Below are 26,966 nucleotides of genomic sequence, written 5' to 3' on the forward strand. Positions count from 1 at the left end.
CTTCTGCTGTATCATGGAAACGACATTTTCTTCCCCCTCATTTTCAATTTGTTTTTCTCTGTCATGATAATAAAAAGTTATTGACCTGAGAAGTTACTGCTTTTATTTTCTCCACTACTTCTGAGCACTTACAAAATTTTCTGGATTTATTTTTATGTTATGTGAATGACATGGCCTGTAATGATGCCTTGTATGTAACAAGTATGCCTTGTATGTAACAATGCCATCAGCATTCAGAAAACTTTTGTGCCTCTCTCTTTGGCCGTCAATTGCTTTGGTCTTTGCATGCGGTATGTGGCAATGGAGTAAAAATAGCTTCATTCGTAATTGTGGATATGAAAATATTTATCAAATTTCCTTTGTATTATGTATCTCAGTTCCATTACTCAACGTTAACTAGTTATCTTTCCCTCGACCTTATTGACAATGATCAGTCGGTATATGTGTGAAGCTTTCCCTTGGATTCTTGATAAATCATTGTGATGTTGTTTATTGTTTGTAATTTTAAAGAGATCCTCAAATATGTGGATGTTCATAAAACCTTACTAATGCTGGTGAAGTATCAGAGGGCAAAATGGAATGGAGTCTTAACTATATTAATTAGAGTCCCAGGAGGTTTGAGTTAATTCCTGACAAGCCACTGTAGCACAAGTGGTTGCTTTGTGTGATTTCAGACTTTTACTCACACTCAGTATGTTCCACACACTTAATAATCTTTACACCATGGTGTAATAAAGTCTGAACTATGCAACATGTTCATAATTAGTTAAAAATTTAATATAATTTCCATAATTAGAATAATGTTTACCCAAAATATTTTTTCTTGTTTAATGGAGACAACAGCTGTGCATATCACAACATATTTGGAGTTCCTCCTATAAATTCTCTAGATGTTTTAGCTATACACCAGAGTCTGAGATACAGTCAGGGCCAGCTTTATTTCATGAGCAAAAAGATGTCATGAATGATCATGTGTTAAGTAGTTGGTCATTCAGTCCACTTGAGTTCATTAGTCCAATTACCGCACTCCTTATTTCCCTGTATCACAGCTTCTTCTGCCTCACACATGGGCATCAACTATTCTGCTGATTCTTTTTACCATTAATCTACATCAAGGGGTAATAGCCAATTAACCTTATCAGCACGTCATTGGGATGTGGATGAAAACCAAAAGTACAGAGAGATTTTGCAAACTCCATGTGGACAGCACCCAAGGTCAGAATCAGACCTGGAGTCATATGGCAAAACAAATTAAACATCTAAAAATAAACTGCAAATTCTGGAAATCTGAAATAAGAACAGAAAGCACTGGAAGTGAATGGCAGATATGGCAGCATTTGTGGAGAGAGGAACAGAGACATTGTTAGCATTTCAAATCAATGACTTGTCATCAGTTCTGAGACATTAACTCTGTTTCTCACTATACCGATAGTGCCTGACCTGCTAAGTATTTCCAACATTATCCATTTCAGTTTTAGAATCCTGATGCTCACCATTTCATGGATAACTATAAATTCACTTATGTACTGTTGTTCTACATTTGTCGTATATTTTAATATTGAGAAGCAGAATTTATTTTGTTGGTCTGGCCTTCATTCTCTCAGATCATCCTCTACTGCATATCAGTGACAATCATACCACTGCCATTGGCATTGATGTTACTAGGGAAAGGTGAATTTCAGGGCTGGAGAAACTTGATTTGTACATATGGATAACGACTCAAATCGGTTTGGTAAATATGAGTTGCCAGGATTAGAACATGTAAATATGATCAAGTGAACTGATGTTAGAGAAGAGATTGCTGGAAAAATATAAGGTAGTGCTGATGAAAAACGTTCATCAAAGAAAATCCATTGATATTCTGTAACAGATGCAGGAGCATGATGGTTATGTTATTAGATTAGAACTCCAGAAGATTTGGCCCAGTCGTCAAAGTCCCTATATTAGCTGAGAACTTGAATTCAGATTTTTAAATACAAACCTGGAATTTGAAAAAAATGCCAGTAATGCTGGTATATCTGTCTTTTAGTTGATGTAAGCCTACTCAAGTGGAAAATAGTTAAAGTAGATTCAACTCAAGAGAAATTTCTTTGCTGTTGGATGGTTTCAGGCATAGTAGTAGTAATGGACTCTCATGCATGAAGTATAAACAATGAATACTGGGTAGCAAGAATAATTTAAGTGAATTCTCAGATACTGCTATCTCAAACTCTGCAACCCATTAAATATATAATGTAAGTTACCCAACTGTTTCATATTTATATTGATTGGCTGACAGCACAACTATCAGATGTTTGAAGACGATTTTTCGAAGAGGAATGAGTAAGAGCAAGTGGTGGCTGTAAAAGATATGGCTTTGAATGTAATTCAATAAGTGAAGTATTTATCGAAGAAGAATAAACCCGGTTTTGTCCCTAAAACCCAGCATTTCTGAGCAGACCCACTGGTTTCATTCATTGAAAAGGCAACAAAACTAGTCCAGTCCACGTATTTATAGTCAAACACTTATGACCTGAACCTTCTGTGTGATGGGGTACTCGTAATTATCAAGCCACTCTTATGACATCCATCCCGTGGTGGAACTCCAACTTGACAAGATTCCCCAGCATTTACCCTGAGAGACTGGCATATGAATATTACACCAGTTGTAGGATCTGCACACTCTACTGACTGTATGGGGATTGTGGCTCTGGAGATAAAAGCAAAAATGATGTTAAGTTTATCTTTTTTTTAAGCTGCTAATAACTGGTCTTACCATTTTTTGTGTTTAAATATTTCCTTCTATATATTTTTTTCAGTATTTTAAAATTGCTTTGAATAACAAAGGGTTAAATATCACTTGTAGTTTAAACAGTCAGTAAAGCTGGGGGTGGGAATTCACTAAGGGTCAATGGCATTTGAGGGGGCATTTGTTACTTCAGCGTGGCACTGGAGTTTCTGCCCTTCTCAGACTCTGTTACTTAGCTACAGTATGTTAAATTGATAAGTAAGTCAGTGGACGACATGAAAATTAATGGTGTGGAGAGCAAGGAGTGTTGTCCAAGGCCGCTGCAGGTTATAGATCAGAGGGAATTTAATCCAGACGAGTGCATGGAGAAGTGTTTTGGGAAGTCAAAAAGGAATAAGACATATACAGTAAATGGTGGTGCAGTAAGGAACGTTGATGAATGGAAGGACTTTGGAGTTCAAGGCCATAGTTTCCTGTCATATCAGTTAAAGACTCAGATACATCATATATGTGGCCAAAGTCCTCTTTGATACGTAAAACAGCTCAGCATCTTAATGGGGCAATCGAGGAGCATGTGCACCACTACTATATGCCAATCGTTACTTTGCACAGGGAATGCTAAAATGTGAGGACTTCCTGATAACAAGGAAATGCATAATTTCCTTCAAGTTAGTATGATTTATTATGACAGTATGCAGTGCCAGTGTCAGGAACCGTAAAGGAAGCTTGGCTGGCACAGTATCCTAGTGGTCAACACAACAGTTTACAGTACAGGTGACCCAAGTTCAATTCCCGCCACTGCCTGTGTAAGAGTTTCTGCATTCTCCCCATTACGGCTTGGGTTTCCTCCGGGTGCTTCAGTTCCTCCCATAGTCCAAAGATGTACCATTGTATCATTGTAAATTATCCCATGATTAGGCTGGGCTTAAATCGGGGGTTGATGGGTGGCGTGGCTCAAAGGGCCAGATGGGCCGTTTGCGCGCTGCATCTCAATGGAAAAATGGGATTAGAGTAGATGGGCAAAATGGTCAGCATCAATACAGTGGGCTGAAGGGCCAGTGTCTGTGCTGAACTGCCCAGGACTCTATTGGACTGAAGTGCAGGTGCTTTATACTACAAGATACATGCATCAAGTCAGGTAACTTTGAACTTGGCTGCCAACAAGAAATGACCACATGAAATTCCCTGATTATTGTTGTGCAGATTTCTTCACGTTCAGTGGATGCTTTTGTCATATATGTGATTATGTGTTTTTATCAGTGATCTGTTCTGCTACTACTGAGTATTTAGCTATATGATAATGTAACTTAAAGTTGGTAACTTGGAACTGTCAGCACATTCTGAGTACTGCCGTTTCTATCACTTCCTTCCTCTGTGAAAGACACTGTCAGCTGGAATACACCACATAAAACTAAAGTTGATTACTTAAGCCAAGTAAATAATTCCTTCAAGAGAAGTGAGTGACATTTACAAATTATCATATCATGATACGGAAGGCCATTTGACTCGTCAGGTCTATGCCAGCTCTTGGCAGAGCAAGCCAATAAGTCCCATTCCCCCTCTCTTTATCTTGCTGCCCCCTTGCCACTTATATTCTTTCACACATGCCCCATCTACTCCCTTTGATTTTATTCTTGTCATTACTGCTTAAACTACTATCATGTCTTTGGGATGTGGGAGGAAACCGGAGCAGAGGGTGGAATGTCACATGGCCATGGAAAGATGTGCAAGCATCTGAAACTCTCTGGTTCTGTCTGCTGCGTAGGTCTAGGGAAGACAATCTCTGACCCCACCAAACGTGTGAGATTGAGGTGCAAGCCCACCCTGAAACTCCCTGTGTGTGGAGGCTGCATGATTCATTACCCTATTATAAATAAGAACCACAAAATAACAGACAGTACACTACATACAATTAAACAACTTAGCTTTCTATTTCTTAATTCGAATAATGGGTTAGTAAAGAAAAAGCAAAAAAAAAGAAAAGGGCCTATTTTAATAAAACGGTCTAATGTGCACAAGCTGGAGCTCACTTTCCCCTTTTCTGATCCTCCTTCGATCTCCTTGAGCTTTGTCAGACCATGGCCCCACTCCGGGTCGAGTCCTATGATCTCTTCTCTCCGGCGCCTTCTCTCTTCATCTCCCACCAAACAAAAGACTCAGCTCACACCAACGTCAGGCACACAACACGAAAACACACTCCCTTCATTGGACGGCTCACATTCCAAAGCACCTGTTATCTCTAACCATAACCCAAACACTGTTTCTACAGTAAAACCATTACGTTAGCAGTGAAATCTTTCCCAGCGTGTTACACATCACACAGAGAGCACATGAGGTCAGAACAGAGCCAGGGCCCTGGAGCCGCGAAGGCACAATTACTACATGCTCCATGTGGCACTTTGCAAGGATCCATTTATTTTCCATCTTTAACTGACTTGTGGTCATGTGGGTTTATTGATCTCTTACATGGGTCTACCAGTCAATTCGGTCTTGATTTCCCTGGAATGAATTAGGCTGAAGGGAATCCTGATCAAAATATATAAACTTATGAGACATCTGGACAGAATAGATAATAAATGTCTCTACGGGAAGGAGGTCTTTCCCCTAACGGTTAATATGAAATTTTATCTTGATTCCTGTTCGATTTGACTTTGAGAACGATGGCTAAAACCTGAAACAAATTAAGCACATGAGCAGCTGTGGGCAAAACATAAAATTTTTATCATTCGCTGTGATTCTGTGAAAATGTTACTCAGCATTAGAAATTGAGTGTCAATGCAGCATCACAGAATCTGTTATGGAAGTGAACCTACTGCTGTTCCTGAGACTTCCCTTTGCAAGCTTGAGCTCTGAACCTTCTGCGTGGCACGTTGCTGGAAGTCCAAGCAGCAGGGGAGACAGAGATTGTGAAACCGTGTGAAGAGGGACAGTAACTGCATCTCCAAACAGAATGAAGCATTGAACTGAAGTGATGATTGACTCTCAATATTGGACTTAGTTCATACCTGCTTTGCAGGTGCATGACCTTCACCATTTGCATCACTTCAACTTTGATGATGCTTGACATGGGTGGCTTTACAAGGGTAACATTGAACTAATGCTTCCTTTCTACACCACTGGATTAATGTACCTGACTGCATGTATGACCTTACCCAAAGGTACAGTAGAATTTGCCCATTTGGCTTCCCTAAATTATTGACTGCAAAACAGAAAATGCTTTCTCTTCTCATGCAGTTTTCAGCTCCCATGTGTTCTATATTCTATAAAGTCAATCCTGGGTTTATTATCGACATGTACGCAACTCTCCAACTTGATCAATTATTTTACATTTTTATTTTCTCAGGTGATTTCCAGTTTGCAATTGCATCCGATGATAATTCCGAGTTTTGGCTCAGTTCTGATGAGAGTCCTGCAAATGCCAGGCTGCTGATACATGTGGGCAAGGTAAAGAATGTCATTTCATTCTCACTTATCTCGTCCAGAAGCCATTGTATGCAGTTCAATCACTGCCTTAAAGTGTCCTTGAGGATGCCTGAATATTTTTTCCAGTTATATGGTAGCTCTCCAAGTATCCATCTTCTATGAAGAAGCATAAAAATGAAAACATAGTATCAGGCTCCTACAATGAAGAGTTTGGTGATGATGTCTGTGCTTTATCCTGTAATGTATGAGGGGTTATTGATAAGTTTGTGGCCTAAGGCAGAAGGAGTCAATTTTAGAAAACCTAGCACATTTATTTTTCAACATAGTCCCCTCCTACATTTACACACTTAGTCCAGCGGTCGTGGAGCATACGGATCTTGGACGGCTGATTGATAAGTTTGTGGCCTAAGGTAGAAGGAGATGAGTTATTATAGCAGCAGGAATAGGAAGTCCAGAATCCAGCTGTACAAGGTGGGGTGCAGGCCAAGGTCTCTGAACTTCCTGTCAAGTCTGGGGGGAATGATGGTGTTGAATGCAGAACTGTAGTCCAAGAGCAGCATTCTAACACATGCATCCCTCTTCTCCAGGTGAGTGAGGATGATGGTTAGTTCTGTGGCTGTGACGTAATTGGTAGACTGGTTCCGTCAGTAGATGAATTGTAGGGGGTCCGGTGTGGGTGGTAGCATGCTGCAGATGTAGTCTTTAACCAGCCTCTCAAAGCATTTGCTTATAATTCTGGTGAGTGTGATAAGGCGCTGATCGTTTAGGCATGCTACCTTGGTTTTCTTAGATACAGGGACAGTGATGGATGATTTGAAACAGGAGGGCACTACACACTGGGAGAGGGAGAGATTAAAAATGTTCATAAACACATTGTTCAGCATGCACTTTAAGGATGCGCGCTAGGATGCTCTTGGGCCTTGCTACCTTGCGGCTGCTGACACATTGAAATATTGTATGTATCTCAGCCTCAGAGACGACCAAGGTGCAGGTCTCGGTGGCGGCTCTCCTTGGGGGTTCAGTCCTATCAACCTTGAATCGAGCGTAAAAAAACATTTGGCTCGTCTGGGAGCGAGGTAGCAATGTTGGCTGTACTGGTGCGTTTCCTTTTGAAGTCCGCGACGGTGTGCAGTCTTTGTCGTACGCTGTGTGTGTCATTGTCACAGAGTTGCAACTACATTTTGTGCCTGTGTTGCCATTTTGCCACCTTGATGACTCTCCGTAAATCATAGTGGCTTCTCTTGAGTTCCTGTTGATCTCTGGAGGTGAAGGCTTTATCCCTTGCTCTGAGAGCAACACACCAAGGCTTCTGGTTTGAGTAGACCTGGACTGATTTTTGGGGAACAATGTCTTCAATGCACTTCCAAATGAAGCTTGTGACCACCTCTGTGTATTTGGAGAGTGCTCAGCTCGCAATACCTCCCAGGTATTCTTGTAACATTGAGTCTGATTGATTGGACTAGCAGTGGATAGTTTTACTATGGCCGCTTCCTACTTCAATTTCTGCCTGTAGGCAGGTAAGAGCAAGTTGGAGGAACGGTCAGACTTTCCAAACGGAGGGCGGAGTAGTGCTGTGTAGCCATTGCGGAAGGGAGAGTAGCAGTGATTGAGTATGCTTCCTCCCCGTGTGCTCACTTCGATGTGTTGGGAGAACTTCGGGTAAACTCTGGTCAGCAACGCTTGATCAAAGTTTCCAGCAATGATGAAAGCAGCCTCTGGGCGTGCAGTTTCATGGATATTGATAGTTTCGCAAAGTTCATTAAGAGCCAGGTTGGTATCGGCCTGTGGTGAAATGTATACAGCTGCAATAACAACAGACGTGAATTCTCTAGGCAGCTAGAAAGGTCGACATAGCAGCATAACGTACTCCAGATTCAGGGTGCAAAAGGATTTGAGGGTGTGCATGCTACCTTGGTCGCACTAAATACTGTTTACCATGAAATATACCGTGCTTAGAGTGAACAGTTTTTTAAATAGCGTCAGTTATGTGTGCTTGTGTTATGTTATTCATTTGGGATGCTGGCCGTTGAAGTAAAAAGTAATGATTTTTGACACTACTTCATGCAGCAAGGCATTATCAGTATTAGGTGGCTGTGCTCATTTTCTTCATTTACAGTCAATCAATCAAAAGAACACAGTAGAATACACTGAAAGATTTCCTCTGTTGATAACTATTAGGAACTAATGCAGTTTTATAGTACTGTGGCAGTTCTGTGTTTCATTTAAATACATAATTTACTATTGAATTAAAAAGTAGCTTGTGTCTTTTATACCTTTTTAATTATTTCCATGAAACTTTGGCTAATTGGGGCAACCATTTTATTGGCCCAAAATATACTGGTCCTGATGAGTTCCAGTTAACTGGAATCCACTATAGTTGTCTACTATTTTGTAAACTGACAATTGCTCTTAACTAACATTGCTAAGCAGAGCAGTGTAATGGCTTCAATGCAATGATTGTCTGTGTCCTGCAAAGAGAAGAGCTTCCTTTCCACGTCTTGAACCTTGTTGCCATTACATCAAGATGTTGTGTTGTGCTGCAGCCACCCTATGTTAAAAATAATTCATGCACATGCAAATCCTATTATTCAGAACTAAAATGAAAGCATATCATGTCTTAGTCCAGAGAAACTGCTAAAAAAGAGACAAAAGGAGGGGGTGAGTTTCAGACAGGCCGTCACAACAGGCCAAGTTTATTGTCAAGTGTGTTGAGGTTCAGGTGCAATGAAAAACTTGCTTACAGCAGCATGACAGGCACTTAGGTTCAGACAACACACAATGTATAAATTATACATACACGAAACAATGAAGATTTAATAATGGTGCACCAAGTCATTAAGTGTACAGTGCACAGTGGTGCAAGAAATGATCCATAATGTTCTGTTGCTGAGGTAGGAATAGCATCTGGGAGGATGGTTCAAGAACCTGATAGTTACAGGAAAGTAGCTATTCCTGAACGTGGCAGTGTGGGACTTCAGGCTTCTGTACCTTCTGCCCAATGCTTAGCAGTAGAGGTCATGAGCTGGATGGTGGGGAATCTTGATGATACAAAACTCAAGAGTTTACTGGGCAGCAATGAACACTGCTCTGTTAGATTTTTTTTAGACCTAGACTACCTACAGCAGGCACAGCAAGGTGCTAGAAAGATAACTTCAGTGTCATCTCAGCAAAATCATCCAAACTCACTGGAACTACCCAGAGACCAGCCATGCACCAGCACCTTCAGTGACCTACTGCCCTCTCCGGCAATTCCCACATTGGCCCCATCGTTCGTCTCAGAATCCCTACAAAACTTGGGCTGAGGGAGGTCATCCTCAATTTTGAGGGTCTGTCTAAGAAAAAGATGAAAAATTTCCAGCTGTTGGCTTGGAGCTGTGTAGAGAGGTCTTATTTTAGTCTTCAGTAACTAAAGTAATATCTATAAAGCATCTGTTTTCCTAATCATTTGAGTTTAATTTATTTAAGTGGTCTGAATTGCTCAAGTGACTAAGAAGTATCTTCCTATCATTGCTTTTCAGCTGGGTACAGAGTGGGCTGCTCCAGGCGAGTTTACTAAGTTCAGATCTCAAGTTTCCAATCCAGTCCAGTAAGTACATTATTTCATTCAGAGTTCACAACGACTAGACCAATGGCATCAGAGTAAAGCAAACCATGTGACTTCAAACTGAAAGCCTACTTTAGTCTCAGTCATGTGGCTTACAGGTACTAACGTTTGAAGTATATGCTGCTGGCCCCTATCATTAGCAATCATGTTTTCACAACATTTGAGTTAGGTTCAAGAATTAAGAAAGCATACAGATTTGAATTTTTCTTATTTGTTGCAATAATTGTGAATCAGAGTGGTGACAACTATTGGCAATGTTGATTATACATTATTTCTTGAGCTAATTTATCTGAGTCACCCACTGTATGAATTGTGCTGTTGTGAATTGCCTACAGTGGCTGCACAAATAAAGGAAGAAGCAAAGACGCATTAGAGAAACATCTTCTATGTTTTGTGCATTTATTCTGGTGTGTGGCTGTCACTGATACTGTCACCAACAGAGTTTTGTCAAGAGCAGCTCAGTAAAGATGCTGGGAAGTAGTCAACTTACCACCCAGGTGCAAAGCTGCTGTTATGGATCGATGTGATGGAAAAACAGAAAGAAAGGATGCAAAAGTTTGCTTTGCAAATCAATCCATTTCCACACACACCTTTCCAGATGGTGTAACAACCCAGGAGTGGATTTTCTGGTTTTTTTTAGCCATTGTCAACCAGATGAGCACACACTATCACTGTATGCTTCAATATACTGTATATTGTTAACTTATCTGCTTCTTATATTCTACCTTTGAAAAGGGGGGCTACTTTGATTCCAAATATAAACTATAGTCATATTTTCAGTAAAACAACAACTGAGGTTGTGAAATATCCTGAAACTTTTTGAGCCGCATTGTGCCAAGGGAAGCATAAGCCACGTGTATTAGTATCGCGGTGGAATTACAGAGGCATGAGAGAGGAGCTTGCCCTGGTGGATTGGAGGAGGATACTGGCCGGGATGACAGCAGAGCAGAGGTGGCTGGAGTTTCTGGAAATAGTTCACAAGGCACATGATAGATCTGTCCACAGAATGGCGGGGCTAGGCAACTGTGGCTGTCAAGGAAATTTAAGGACCCCATAAAAGGATAAATAAGGTAGAAAAAGTGAGTGGGAAGTTGGATGATTGGGAAGCTTTTAAAATCCAACAAAAGGCAACTAAAAAAGCTTTAAGAAGGGAAAGGATGTAATATGAGGGCAAACTAGCCAATAATATAAAGCAGGATACTAAAAGTTTTACTGTTATATAAAGAGTAAAAGGGAGGTGAGAGTTGATATTGGACCACTGGAAAATAATGCTGGTGAGGTAGTAATGGGGGACAAAGAAAAGGCAGATAAATTTAATGGGTACTTTGCATCTGTCTTCCCTGTGGAAGACACCACCACCTTTGTGACTACAAAGGAAAACATGCTAGGTAAACTCAAAGGTCTTAAGATGGATAAGCCACCTGGACCAGATGGACTATATCCCAGAATCCTGAGAGAGGTTGCTGAAGCGTTAATGGATGCATTGACCATTATCTTTCAAGAATCACTTGATTCTGGCATGGTCCCGGAGGAATGGAAATGTCACTCTATTCTTTAAGAAGGGAGGAATGGAAAAGAAAGGAAATTATAGGCCAGTTAGCCTAACCTCAGTGGTTAGGAAAGTGTTGGAGTCATTAAACATAAGATTTCGAGGTACTTGGAGACTTATGATAAAATAAGTCAAGTCAGCATGGTTTCTGTGAAGGGAAATCTTGCCTGGCAAATCTGTTAGAGTTCTTCGAGTAAGTATCAAACAAGGTAGACAAAGGAGAAACAGTAGATGTCATTTACTTGGATTTTCAGAAGGCATTTGATAAGGTTGCTTAACAAGATAAAGTTCTATGGTGTCACAGGAAAGATACTGGCATGGATAGAGGAATGCAGGAGGCAGTGCATGGGAATAAAGGGGGTCTTTTTTGGCTGCCAGTGACTAGTGGTGTTTCTCAGGGGTCAGTATTGGGACTTTTCACATTGTTTGTCAATGTTTTGGATAATGGAATTGATGGCTTTGTCATAAAGTTTGTGGATATTACAGAGGGGCAAGTAGTGCTGAGGAAGCAATGCAAGTGCAACAGGACCTAGACAAATTAGAAGAATGGGCAAAAATGTGGCAGAAGGAATATAGTGTTGGAAAATGGATGATAATGCGTTTTGGTAAAAGGAACAATAGTGTGGACTATTATCTAAATGGGGAGAAGGCTCAAACATCAGAGGTACAAAGGGACTTAGGACTCCTCGTGCAAGAATCCCAGAAGGTTAACTTACATGTTGAGTCTGTGGTAAAGAAGGCAAAATGCAATCTGGCATTTATTTCAAGGGGAATAGAATATAAAAGCAAGGAAATAATGCTGAGGCTTTATAAGACACTAGTCAGGCGACTCTTGGAGTATTGTCAACAGTTTTGGGTCCCATATCTCAGAAAGGATGTGTTGGCATTGGAGAGAGTCCACAGGAGATTCACGAGGATGATTCTAGAATTAAGGGGTTAATATGTAAAGAGCGTTTTGCAGCTTTGGGCCTGTATTCACTGGAAATTAGAAGAATACAGGAGAATCTCATTGAAACCTACGGAATGTTGAAAGGACTAGGTAGGGTGGGTGTGGAGAGGATGTTTCTTATGGTGAGGATATCTGAACTAGAGGGCACAGCCTCAAAATTGAGGGGTGACCTTTGAGAACACAGAGTAGTGAAACTGTGCAATGTTCTGCCACATACTGTGGTGCAGGCCAACTCCCTGGTTATATTTAAAACAGAAATTGATAGTTTCCTGATCAGTCAGGGCATCGAGGGATATAGTGGGAGGGCAAATGTATGGGGTTGAGTAGGATTTGGGATCAGCCATGATGGAATGGCAGAGCAGACTTGATGGGCTGAATGGCCTAATTCTGCTCCTATGTCTTACTGTCTTACGGTCTTAAGAATCAGTGGTGGGGAAAATGATGCAGACACTGCTCCAATGTCAGCAGTATTCTTACTGATAAATGAGGGACAGACAGAAAACCATCACTTAAAAGTATGAACTTATTTTGATTAGCCTGATTGCAACTTTTTTTTGACGATCAGTGATGACAGAAGTAGTCAAGCAGTACATTGAGCATCCATGTTACCATGCATATCCTCCTGGAGTTTTGCAGTATAAAGGAAAAACCAGTGTACCCTAGAAAGGTCATTGTCACAAGGGAAGGGGATGCAATGATGCATAATCAATACCCCTCAAGGAAAGCCGTCCTTTCAATAAGTTCATTAAGGAGTGATGGGATCTAATGACCTTGTAGACCAAATACATTGATGGAATTAATAAACTCAAGATATTCTAAAGATGCTGAAAACCTTGAGCAACACACACACACAAAATGCTGGAAAAACTTGACAAGTCTTTGCGATCTTCAGGCACAGAGCTCAAAAAAAGTGACATAATGGACTTTTAACATCGTAAACCAGTGAGTTGTTTGCTATGTCTCCCCACTCTTTCTCTCTTATTAGAGAGAGAGAAAATCTGCGGTATGTCAAATACCAGGTGAAACGCCAAGTCTTTGGGGTAACTGCAAGTCTGCGTCTTTGCTATTGCTTTGCTCACGCAGGAGTGATCAGTGGTGGTACTGATGCTTTGTATTTGCCAGTGGGAGGGGGGGATTGTTGCTCGCTGCCGCTTATGCATGGGAGGGAGGGGAGTTGGGGGGGGACTTTGGGGTTCTTATGTTTAACTGTCGTTCATTCTTTGGACACTCATCTGTTTTCATGGATGCGCATGAAGAAAAAGCATTTCAGGACGTATATTGTATACATTTCTCTAACATTAAATTGTACCTTTGAAGAAGTCAGGCAGCACCTATGGAATGGAATCAACAGTCGATGTTACAGGCCAAGGTCCTTCATCAGGACTGGGATGGAAGGGGGCAGAAGTCAGAGTTAGAAGGTGGGAATGGGAACTAGTTCAAGGTGGAGGGTGAGATTGGGTGGGTGGGGGAGAGTGGACGAGTGAGAAGCTGGGAGGTTATAGGTGGAAAAGGGGCCGAAGAAGGTTTCCAAGAGGAGTGGACAAGAGGGTCATTGGAGTAAAGGAAAGAGGAGAGCACCAGAGGGAGATGATGGGCAGGTGAGGAGAAGAGAAGGGCTGACAGGGCAATCAGAATGAGAAATGAAAAAAGAGCGAAGGATGAAATAGGGAGAAATTTCTGGAAGTTGGAGAAATCGACATTCACCCCATCAGGTTGGAGACCATCCAGATGGAATGTGAGATGTCGCTCCACTAACTTGAGTTTGGTCCTAGCATGGAATTAGAAGAGGTTGTGGACAGACATGTCAGAGGGACACTGGAAAGTCCAATTGAAATGGATAGCCACCAGAATGTGAATGTTGTTGGCAAGGCTGTCATTTTATGGCCATGTCTAATTGCCCTTTGGTAAGGTGAATTGTTGGCTTGAATTTCTGCAGTCCTTGTATTTAAATACTCCTATGTAGCATTCCAGGATTACAGTGAAGGAATATTATTGGGTCAGGATGATGGGTGACTCGGAATGAAATCATGCATTTAGCTGCCCTTCTCCTAAGCGGTAGTGCAGGTGAATTTAGGATGTGCTACTGAAGAAGCTTGGTGTGTTACAGCTGTGCATCTGGGAGATGATGCAAACAGCAGCTGCAGTGAACCATTGGAAACGGTTTTGTATTGATGATGGTGGGCTACTTGAGTAACTAAAGAGAATGTTACCCAGCTTCTGACTTATGACATGCAGTTGGTAAAAACACTTTGGAGAATCAGGAGATGAATCACTTTGACTACAGGATACTCAGCCTTTGATCTGTTCTTGGAGCCAATGTATTGATTTGGATGATTCAGTTGGATTTCTGATCAATGGTGATTCTCCCAGAAGGCTCTTAGTGGGGCACACAGAGGTGGTAATTACACTTGAATGTCAGAAATGGGTGATGAAGCTCACTCTTGAAAGAACATAGAGCATAGGACAATACAGAACAGAAACAGTCCCTTTGCCCCACAATGCCTACACGGAACGCAATGATGAATTAAACTAACTCTCAGCCACCTGTATGTGATTCATATCTCTCCATTTCCTGCATGTTGATCTACGTTCTTACAAAAAATGCCACTATTGTTTCTGCTTTCACCACTGCTTCCCAGCAGCCCGTTCCAGATACCCACTGCTCTCTGTGAAAAAAGACAGAATTTCCTGGCACTTCCTCGGTCATGAATGTTACTTACTGTTCTCCTGAATGTGGTTCAGTTCTTGCTGAGATCTGGCATTGACAACTTCATTATCAGAATCAGGTTTAATGTCACTGATATAGTCATGAAATGTGTTGGTTTACAGCAGCAGGTCAATGCAGTACATAAAAACAGTATAAATTATGATAAGAAATATACCATTTATAAAAATTAAATTAAGTAAGTAGTGCAAATGAGTATAAAAATACTGAGGTGGCTTCATGGGTTTATTCGTTGTCTGTTCAGAAATCTGATGGTAGAGGGTCAGAAGTTGTTCCTAAAATGTTGTGCACATGCCTTCAGGCTCTTGTACCACCTCTCTGATGGTATTAATGTGAAGAGAGGGATGATAGGGGTCATTAATGATGGATCCCGCCTTTTTGAGGCATCATCTCTTGAGAGGCTAATGCCCATGATGGAACTGGCCGAGCTTGCAATCCTCTGCAGATGCTTCCAATCCTGTGCAGTTGCCCTTCCAAGCCAGATGGTGATGCAGTCAGTTAGAAAGCTCTCCACAGTACATCTGTAGAAATTTGTTTAGAGTCTCTTTAGTTACATGCCAAATATCCTGATAATCCTAATGAACTGTAGCCACTGACGTGCCTTCTTCATAATTGCATCAATTGGTTGGGCTCAGTATAGGTCTTCAGAGATGATGAGAGTGAGGATCTTGTAATTGCTCACTTTTTCCATTGCTGACCCCTCAATGAGAAATGGTGCATGTTCCCTCAACTTCCTCTTCCTGAAGTTTACAATCATTTCCTTGGACTTACTGACATTGAGTGCAAGATTGTTTTCCTGTATCCCTGCTCATCACCATCTGAGATTCTGCCAACAACAGTTGTGTCATCAGCCAGTTTACCATTGGAGTCGGAGCAGTGTCTCACCACACCGTCATGGGTGTAGATGGAATAGAGCAGTGGGCTAAGCACTCATCCTTAAGGTGTGCCTGTGTTGATTATTAGTGAGGAGGAGACATTATTTCCGACCCGACTTACCGTGATCTTTCAACAAAGAAATCATGGATCTAGCTGCAGAGGGGGATACAGAGGCCCAGGTTTTGAAACTGGTTGAATAGTACTGAGGGTATGGTTGTGTTGCATGATGAGCTATAATCAATAAACAGCAGCCTGATGTAGTTATTACTATGGTCTAGGTGAGCCAAAGCTGAGTAGAGAGCAAGTGAAATCGCATCTGTTGTAGACCTATTGGGGCAATAGGCAAATTGCAGTAAGTCCATATCCTTGCTTAGGCAGGAGTTAACTTTAGTCATTACCAACTTTGCAAAACACTTTATCATGTGATTGATGCCCATTTGAAGCAGATGGGAACCTCTGAATGCAGCAGTGAGAGATTGAAGATGTCCTTAAACATTCCATCCAATTGGTTGGCACAGGTTTTGAGTGCCCTACCAGGTATACCATTGGGGCATGACTCCTTGAAAGGTTTCACCCTCTTGAAAGATGTTTTGATATCAGCCTCTGAGACAGAGATGACAGGGTCACCAGGGATTCACATAGGTATACCTTTACTCTCCATTTCAAAGCTTGTATAAAAGGCATTGAGCTCACCTGGGAATGAAGCATCATAGCCTTTTACGATGTTAGGATTTTTCTTGTAGAAAGTGATGGTCTACAAACTCTGTCAAAGTTGATGTGCATATGATTCCATCTCTACCTTCAATCAAAATTGCTTTTTTCGCTCTAAAATAGCCCTCGGTGTCATATCTGGATTTTTTGTAGAGTACTGGATCACTGGTCTTGAATGCCACAGAGCGAGCCCTCAGCAGACTCTGGATCTCTTGGTCTATCCACAGTTTCGGGTTTGGGTATGTCTGGTTTGTTCTCAAAGGCACACACTCATTCACACAGGTCTTGAGTATGGCATATTCATTCAGATTCAAAGCTGAATCCCTGAATATTGTCCAGTTCACCAACTCAAAGCAGCACCGTAAGGACTCCTCCGCCTCCCTTGAACATGACTTCATAACGTATCTAAGGAGGAATTGCAAAAGAAATTGGACGTGCTGGATTTATCAGTGAACATCCCTGTAGACCAAAGGTAATTAATGGAACAGCTGATGATAGTTGGGCCCTGGGTGTTTATTGGATTAAAGTTATATTTATCCAGAGAATATTTGTTTCCAAGAATAGGGAAAACATATGGATAGATCTTCTGTGCACAGAATACAACTGAGAGAATTGCAACAAAGGAACAATATAATTCTTTGTGGAATCCCAAATACCTAGTGTAATTATATTATGGTTAATTAATAATTAAGGATGCTATTGTGTAACAGCAGTTGATCATGATGAATCAGATCAAATTCAAATACTCTGCTAGTGAATGTGGAAAAGCAAATCTATATTTTCAATGAAACATGAAAATTTTAGGCAGCTCGGTAGCTGAATGTAGATTGCTCATTCATATGCTGAAGCAGCAGAGGTATTAATTTCATGATATTTAGACCCAACTAATTAAAAGGTGAAATTATTTTTATGAATTAGAAGTTTAATGTTAAGTCCTGCCATATCTACCTTTGAAAGGTGTCGAGGAATAAGAAGCTCTAAGAATGGCACTGCACGCAGGGTCCAGATCAAGACTAGAAGCAGGAGCTGGAGTAGGCCTATCAGCCCCTCAAGCCTACCACATCATTTAGTCAGACCATATCTGGCCTTAACTCTGTTTTCCCCACTCTCTTCCCTTAACTGTCTTGTTATTCAAATATCTGTCAAACCATTCCTTAAATACATTCAATGACTTTGCCCCCACAGATCCCTGAGAAAAAGCCATGGCCCCATAAGATGAAAAATTCCTCTCATTTCCATCTTACCTGGGCAATGACTTATTCTGAACCAATCCCTCACGAGGACAAACATCTTCTCAAAATCCATCCACATGACCACCCAAACCCTCAGAATTTTTTTAAAGAATGGGCTTCATTTTTCTAAACTGCAGTAAATTTAGACCCAACCTGAGCAACTTCTGTTCATTTGTAAAACTTTTTATCTCAGGAATCAACTGCTTCTAATGCAAATATATCCTTCCTTAAATATGAAGAACAGAAATGTATATGGGATTCCAAAGTGGCATTTAAACTTCCCTGCTTTTATATATCATATTCCCTTGCAATGAAAGCCAGCATTCCATCTTCAGGCCTGATTTCTTGCTGTACCTGCATGCCAGATCTCAGTGTTTCATGCACTTCAACCCACATATCCCTTTGTACCACAATTTTATGTAGTCTTACTCTGCTTAAATATAGATGTTAGCTTTATCGTTTTACTTTCCAAAAATGTATAAACTCATGATTTCCCACATAATAACTCCATATGCTATCTTCTTGCTTACTTGCTGAGCCTGTCTATATTTCTTTCCAAGCTCTTTTCATCCTCACAACTTTTTAACTCTTCTGTCTTTGTATTGTTAGCAAATTTGGCTGCAGCTCATTGGTCCCTTCATCTAAATTATTCATATAGATTGTTAAATAGTTGAGGTCCCATCAGAGATTCCTCTGACATTCCACCATTTACTGATAGTCAAACTGAAAATAAACTATTTATATTCACTCTCTGTTTTCTGGTAGTGAGATGGTCTCACATCCCTGCCAAAGTATTAGCTCCAGAAAAATGTTCTTTTATGTTGTTTTACATCAGACCTTCTTGAATGACTCCTGGAAATCCAATTATGTTAAATGTATTGGTTTTTCTTTTATCTATTCTATTACATTCTTAAAGAACTTTTAACAAGTTTGTCAAATATGATTTCTATTTCATCAAACCATGTTGATTCAGCTTGATTATTAAATAGTTTTCTGAATTTCCCGCTTTTACCAACCAAATAATGGATTCCAGCATTTTTCTGTGACAATGACTTATAGTTTTCTGCTTTATATATCTTTTCTCGAACATTAGCACTAGATATTTGCAGTTTTCCAATCCTCTGGGATGCCCGTCCTACATTGCAAGGAAGTTTAAGTCAAGTCAAGTCACTTTTATTGTCATTTCAACCATAACTGCTGGTACAGTACATAGTAAAAATGAGACAAATTTTTTCAGGACCATGGTGTTACATGACACAGTACAAAAACTACACTGAACTACGTGAAAAAAAACAACGCAGAGAAAGCTACACTAGACTACAGACCTACACAGGACTGCAGAAAGTGCACAAATACAGTGCAGGCATTACAATAAGTAATAAACAGGACAATAGGGCAAGGTGTCAGGCTTTGGGTATTGAGGATTCTGATAGCTTGGGGGAAGAAACTGTTACATAGTCTGGTTGTGAGAGCCCGAATGCTTCGGAGCCTTTTCCCAGATGGCAGGAGAGAGAAGAGATTGTATGAGGAGTGCATGGGGTCCTTCATAATGCTGTTTTCTTTGCGGATACAGCGTGTAGTGTAAATGTCCGTGATGACAGGAAGAGAGACCCGGATGATCTTCTCAGCTGACCTCACTATCCGCTGCAGGGTCTTGCGATCTGAGATGGTGCAATTTCCGAACCAGGCAGTGATGCAGCTGCTCAGTATGCTCTCAATACAACCCCTGTAGAATGTGATGAGGATGGGAACAGAAATATATTGTTATATGGTGACAAGGTAATGTTATCAAAATATGTAAGATCCTCAGGCCACATGACCAAATAGATGTGTCCAATCCTGAGGGAATCTGAAAAGAAGGCATGTTATTAAAAGGTAAGGAGGCTGTCATTTATACTTGAGGTGAGCAGGAATCCCCTCACTCAAAAGGAGGTTAATCTTTGGAGTTCTTTCCCCTGGAGAACTGTGGAAGCTAAATCATTGGAGTTATTCAAAGCAGTGGTTCTCAAACTTTTTCTGCTCTTGGCCCGATGGTGGCTTTTATTCACCTTTCATAACTCACCATTAGTTGCTCAAGTTCATTGGTTAACTGTACTAATTGTTCTAATATACAATCAATATTTATGTTTTAACAGGTTATAGGTATTATATGCTAAATATAATGTTACAGGTGTATATGAAAAGTAAAACTTATTTCAAGGCTCTGAATAGGATGCTTTATTTATAATATATGTAATATTCTTCCAACTAGCAATGAGAAAGTGCTTAATATTGTTACTTAGGGTATTTAGTGATACCTTGAGACTGATGCGAATTGCCAAGTTTTTGAATATCTGGTTGCAACTTGGTTAAAGATAATCAAAGGTCACCTCTTGTCACAGGATCAAGACAATTATGAGCTTTTCATAGCTGGTGAAGAGCTTGACTAAAACCACATTTGACTAGACAAGAGGTGGGAAATCCAGTTAAAGACAAACTTTGCTTTCTCCCAGAGCTGTGGAAACTTCCTTTGAATACCACTATGCTCAAGATCGCAGTTGTCCAGAAATCTTGCTTGGTTCGAGTTCGTTTGAATTTTGCTTGAGCTGTTGTATCATTCTGGAGCTCAGTAAGGCATCCTTGCAATGGGGTATCAACATCATTCACGTTCACCCCGAACAGATCCACCACCCATTCTGAAATATGTGTCTCTAGCAGGTCTCTGAACCAAAATTCCATATCAGTGTGCAGTTGCTTCAAATGATAAAGATACACAATCAGATTATCATCTTGCAATTCTTTTGTGAGAGTGGCCAGTGAAGGAAATTGCATAAACTCACAGCATCCAATATTGCTGGTGAAAAGTTTGAGTTTTCCAAGGGTAAGTGGTAATAGTCTCTTTTCATGATGAGATTGCAGTTTTTTCCTTGTAACTATCTGTTTAATAAATTCAGCTTTTCAAATATATCTGACAAGTAAAATATGTCGGACTTTGCAGCAGCAATTTGTTCTCCAAGCTGCTTATCACTTAGAAATGCTACAATACTATCAAGAAAAGTGAATTGAACTTCCTTTCAAAATATGATAAGTATCACGGACTTATGGAAGATAGTGATGTATCGGTAGACTTCATGCATTCTCGCCTCTCTGCAGTTTAGCTGTTTCTGGCAACTGATACCTTTGCAGTAACTGCAGCCTTCATTTCTAAGTGTTATAACTTGCAGGGGTCAGTGGACAGCAAAGAGAACCAGCCATCAGCTGCAGGCAGCACCACCCAATCTGCAGTTTGTGATTTGGGGGTGGAATATGGAGCGGGGCTCAGCCGGGGCTCTGCATGCTGCAGGGTGTGACCCATGATTTGTGCATGGTCAGAAAGGAGCAGAGAGAAAGATTGATGTGCTACACACACACACACACACACACACACCCCACCCCCCCCCACCCCCCGTTTTGCTGCCTCACTTGCATCATCTAGCATATTTTCCTATTCATTTAATTCAGGGTCCCAATTAAATTACATATATTCATTTCTTTTTATTTATATATTTTAGTAATATTCCATTAAGACAGTAAACTGATCATAGCCTATTCAGATACTCTCATGGCCCCCAGTTTCTTGTTTACTACTTATGGCCCCTACAAAATCCAGCATCGCCCATGGGCCATATGGCTCACGTTGAAAACCACTGACTTGGAGAGTTCAGGAATTGAGGGCTCTGGAGTCTGAAACAGAATGTGAAGCCTAAAGTAGATTAGTCAGATACAATTTGAATGGAAAGGCATGCTTGAGTGACTAGGTAGCCTACTCTTACTCCCATTTTGACATTTCTTGTTTTCTCCAGAATCCATGGAGTTTTGGTAGATAACAGCCAACTGATTACCTGCCACTTCTGGTAAGATCCTATGATGCAGGTCATCACGTCCAGAAGGCTTGTTGCTGTTCAGTCCCATAAGTTTGCTGAGTGCTGAAGTGCTCAAGATTGCAGGCCAGATCCACCTGAACATCCTCCTGAGACCCTCACTATCACAAAGCTGGTCCTCAGCCAAATTCATTCACTTATCTGATTCTGAGAAATAGTTGAGGGAAGAGAACACAGCAAAGGCTCAGGAACCAGACAACATCCCAGCTTTAGTACTGAAAGTTTGCTCTATAGATGGTATACTTGGCAAAGTACTGAAAATATGTGAAATCCGACCGGCTGGAGTGTTCAAAGACATCTTTAACCTCTCATTGCTGCAGTCAGCAGTTGCCATCTGCTTTAAAGTCATTGACCTGCCCAAGAAGATCAGGGTGAGATGCCTCAACAGCTGTCACGCAGTAACAGATCCCAAAATAAACAGATTATGAATTGTGAAGACCAGCTAAGGTAAATAATAGTCTAAACCTGAGTTAGTAGCAGTAAGTAAGTATTAATATTGTGTACGTAAGTTCCAGGTACTCGATCAGACAACATAATCATAACTAAAAGCTAAAATTCCTGGAATTGGCATACAGGGCATTAGTGTCTGAAAGAAAAAGGCAATTTGAGTTTTACAAATACCGTACTCTTTTCCTCTACCTCCCATACAAGCTGAACTGTTTACCTGTTCTACTTGAGAACACTGATTGATCCACTTGCTCAAAAAGTGTTGCTTTTATTTCATATTTTGGCAATTTACCATTTTCCGAATTTGTTCTCCCAGCTATCTGAGCTCTAGTGATCAAGAAAATTGTCAAATTAGAAGAACTGCTGATGATCTTTGTGTTTTTGAGGCTCTGCTCTTTCATCATTGTCTATCACCTGCCATTGAGCCCTGTTTGTATATTGCCTCCAGTCAATTGGTAATGTGCATCTAAACGCGTCTTCAAGATGCACAGCATTTAACATTTCCCATTCCTTAATTGGCAAATTGCTGCTGCCAAATTGAATTCTGTTTTGTTTTGAGTAATTGTAAAGTGCTGGAGACCAGAAAAGCTGTTTAAGGAACAGACATGTAGAGATTATATTCAGGGATTCTGAGCACCAAATGACATGTTTACACAAAAGCTAGCTTCTTTGATGTATTGCAGATTCCTTAATGAAGGATCTTATTGTGAGAGGTAGGTACATTTCCATTTAGTTGTTTTGCAGTGTATCTTTATTTATGGTAGTGAATGCATGCAATGCCTACCTTGTTATTGAGTGCAGCTTAGGTGATTTGAAATGCTTATTTTGAATACAGTACACAGTATAGATACAATATATATAAGCTGAAACAGATAATGTATCTTTGAAATAATTATCTCTTTCAGCTTATGCATATTGTAGCTTAGAAAATCAGAATGAAAATGAGGCAGAATAAGAGTTTCTTAGCAAAATGACATACATAGGAATTCCACTGCAAAATGATGGGTGTGTCAGAATGACTAAGAAACAGTAGACCATCAACTCCTTGACAATATTTTATTCTAAATTCTGAGTAAGTCTGGTATAATATTTTTTCAGATGCTTTATGAAAGTTCATCCATGCAACATGCACTGGCTCACTTTAATCAGTCTTTTCTGTTACCTTGTCAAAGAACTCAATTAGGTTTGTCAGACACAATTTTCCTTTCATATATCTGGCTGGCTGGCCCTTACTAACCCCTGTTACTCTAAGAGAGAATTAATGCTGTCATTAATCTCCAACAGTTTTTGAACATCTGACATTGTACAGATTCATCAAGTTTATCTTTCTCCCCTTCCTTGAACTAGGATGTAATATTTGCATTCTTGAGGTCCGGCGCCTCTTTTGCAATCAAATATTATATGTCTAACGTACCAAAGAGAGATGTTATGGATGCAATGGGAGGTGAGGACCTCGGTACAATAGTTATCGCTAAAAAGGTAGTGCTGAGCAAACTTGTGGGTCTAAAGATAGATAAATGCCCTGGTCCTGATGGAATGCATTCCAGGGTACTGAAAGAAATGGCAGAAGTTATAGTACAGGCTTTGGTGATAATTTGTTAAAATTCTCTGGATTCTGGCAGGTCCTGGCAGATTGGAAGACGGCGAATGTCACACTACTGTTCAAAAAAGGATGTAGGCAAAAGGCAGGTAACTGTAGACCAGTTAGTTTAACATCTTTAGTTGGGAAAATGCTTGAAGCTATCATTAAAGATGAAATAGTGAGGCAGCTGGAAAGAAATGGATCCATCAGGCAGATGCAGCATGGATTAAGCAAAGGCAGGTCCTGTTTGATAAAGTTACTGGAGTTCTTTGAGGAGATAACGAGTGCAGTGGATAGAAGGGAACAGACATTATTTACTTGGATTTCCTGAGGGCATTTGATAAGGTGCTGCGTTAAAGATTTATCCATAAAATAAGGATGCATAGAGTTCAGGGTGATATATTAGCATGGAGAGAGGATTGATTAACTAATAGAAAGCAGAGAGTTGGGATACATGGGTGTACCTGTCGTTGGCAATCAGTGGTGAGCGGTGTGCTGCAGGGGTCAATGTTGGGCCCACAAATGTTCATGGTATACATTAACAATCTGGAAGAAGGGACTGAGTGTAGTGCATCTAGGTTTGCTAATTATATAAATTGTGCGAAAAAGCAAAGAAGATATGAAGAGTCTGCAGAGAGATATAGATAGGTTAAGTGAGTGGGCAAGGGTCTGGCAGATGGAGGACAATGTTGGTAAATGCAAAGTCATCCACTTTGGAAGGGAAAATGAAAGAGCAGATTATTATTTAAATGGTAAAAAAATTGCAGCATGCTGCAGTGTAGAAAAACTTGGGAGTGTTGTGCATGAATCGCAAAAGGTTGATTTGCAGATGCATCAGGCTATCAAGAAGGCAGATGGAATGTTGGCCATTGCTAGAGGGATTAAATTTAAGAGCAGGGAGGTCATGCCACAACTGTACAAGGTACTGGTGAGGCTGCACCTGGAGTACTGCGTGCAGTTATGGTCTTCTCACTTGAGGAAGGATATACTGGCTTTGGAGGCGGTGTAGAGGAGGTTCACCAGGTTGACTCCAGAGATGATGGAGTTAGACTACGAGGAGAGATTGAGTCGCCTGGGACTGTACTCGCTGGAATTCAGAAGAATGAGAGGAGATCTTACAGAAACATAAAATTATTAAGGGGATACATAAGATGGAGGCAGAAAAGTTGTTTCCACTGATAGGTGGGACTAGAACTAGGGGACATAGCCTCAAGGTTCAGGGGAGCAAATTTAGGACGTAGATGAGGAGGAACTGATTTTCCCACAGAGTGGTGAACCTGTGGAATTCTCTGCCCAATGAAGCAGTGGAGACTACCTCAGTAAGTATAAGGTTGGATAGATTTTTGCATTGTAGGAGAATTAAGGGTTAAGGGGAAAAAGCAGGTAGGTGGAGATGAATCCTCGGCCAATCAGCCATAACCTTATTGAATGGCAGACCAGGCTTGATGGGCCAGATGGCCTACTCCTGCTCCCATTTCTTATATTCTTATATTGTGGTCAGAACTGCATTGAACATAGAGCAGTACAGCATAGGAACTTTGGTTCAGAAGGTCTGTGCCAACCATAATGCCAAGTTAAAATAAATCTCTTCAGTCAGTACATGATCCATAACCCTTCATTCCCTGTATATTCATTTGTCTATTTATTTATCTCTTAAACACCGCTCACGTGTCACCCTGACAGCCTGTTCAAAGCATCTACCATCTCCACATCTCCTTTAACTTTCCCCTTTCAATGTAAACCTATACTCTTTATTTTACATTTCTGTCCTGGGAAACAGACTCCCAACAATCTAGCTGATCTACACCTCTCGTAATTTTATTTGGTTTTATCTTGTTACTGCTCAGCTTTGATACTCTAGAGAAAATGATCTAAGTTTGTTCAGCCTTATAGTGAATACAGTCCATTCCATCTGTACAACCCTGTTCTGCACCCTCTCCAAAGCATCCACGTACCTCCTATAGTGTGCCAACCAGAAAATTCACACAATACTCCAAATTTTCCAGATTTTATACTCAGTGCCCCTCCAGATAGAGTATGCCATTCATCTTCTTTGTGGCCCCAACTACTTGTGTTCCTGCTTACAGTAAGCTATGGACTTGCACCCCAAGATCCCTCAGTATATCAATGTTTCTAAGGTTTGGTGTTTTACTCAATATATTCCTCTTGTATTCAACCTTCCAAAATTCATCACCTTATACGTTTCTGGGAAAAGTTCATCTACTGTTTTTCTATCCAAGTTTTCAACTGATGTATATTTTGCTTTGAGAACCTTCCTCGCTATCCACAAAATTTCACCAATTTTTGTGATATCAGCAAGTGTACTGATCAGACTACCTATGTTTTCATCCAGATCATTAATATATATCACAAACTCATTTTCTCCCTCCAATTTTCCCTTGCAATTTTTGTATTGTGTCTGTTTTTGATGTTATTCTGTATCTGGCATCTGTCGTCAATCTCCCTTTTCCTGTGTTATGTCAACCTTTGTCTTTCTTGAGGTTCAGGGAACTAGCTTTGGGTGCACAGCCTTCCTCATTATGGGAATATGCATGCTTTGTGTTTACATTACTACCTTTTGTCTTCCTCAAAGGCCTTTCCATGCTAATTTACACGTTTCCTGAGCAGTTTTTTGTGTGCAGTCCTACCAAAATGGTGCTTATAGTCATAGAGTCATTGAAAAGTACAACATAGAAACAGGCCCTTCAGCCTATCTAGTCTGTGCTGAACCATATAAACTGCCTACTCCCATCAACCTGCACCGGGACCATAACCCTGCATATCTGTATCTTCCGTGTACCTAACTAGACTTCCCTTAAATGTTGAAATCGAGCTTGAATGCACCACTTGCATGGGCACTGATCATTGACATTGGTTTGCTCCCATTGCAGCACATTTAGCTTTGCTTTTTCCTTGGCCCTTTCAGCACTAATGTTGTATTATCACTGTATTTTGGAGGTTCTTCCACTCTGAAACCATGTCAGCGGCACAGATTCTGGACTTCTTTTCTTACAGTATTTTCAAACCTACGAATCAGGGTCAGGTTTATTATCACCGATGTATGTTGTGAAATTTGTTTTGTGGCAGCAGTAAAGTGCAATATACAAAAATTACTATAAGTTTCAATATAAAAAACAAGTGCAAAAAGAGAGCAAAATGGTGAGGTGGCGTTCATGGGTTCGTTGGACAGTTCAGAGATCTGTTAGCGGAGTGGAAGAAGCTAAAGTGTTCAATGTGGATC

At 40.6% G+C, this 26,966-nt stretch overlaps 1 protein-coding gene across 1 annotated transcript in view; it reads left to right on the forward strand.

Annotated features, from left to right (window-relative positions):
• The window catches only part of LOC140729448 (N-acetyl-beta-glucosaminyl-glycoprotein 4-beta-N-acetylgalactosaminyltransferase 1-like), an 813,083-nt gene that overhangs the window by 494,746 nt on the left and 291,371 nt on the right, over positions 1–26,966 (forward strand). The window contains exons 6-7 of the mRNA XM_073049203.1: positions 6,072–6,172; positions 9,670–9,737. Coding sequence (XP_072905304.1) covers positions 6,072–6,172; positions 9,670–9,737 — 169 coding nt within the window. The remainder of the gene's footprint in view (positions 1–6,071; positions 6,173–9,669; positions 9,738–26,966) is intronic.

The sequence above is a fragment of the Hemitrygon akajei genome, chromosome 6, assembly GCF_048418815.1.
Source record: "Hemitrygon akajei chromosome 6, sHemAka1.3, whole genome shotgun sequence".
NCBI classification, from domain to species: domain Eukaryota; kingdom Metazoa; phylum Chordata; class Chondrichthyes; order Myliobatiformes; family Dasyatidae; genus Hemitrygon; species Hemitrygon akajei.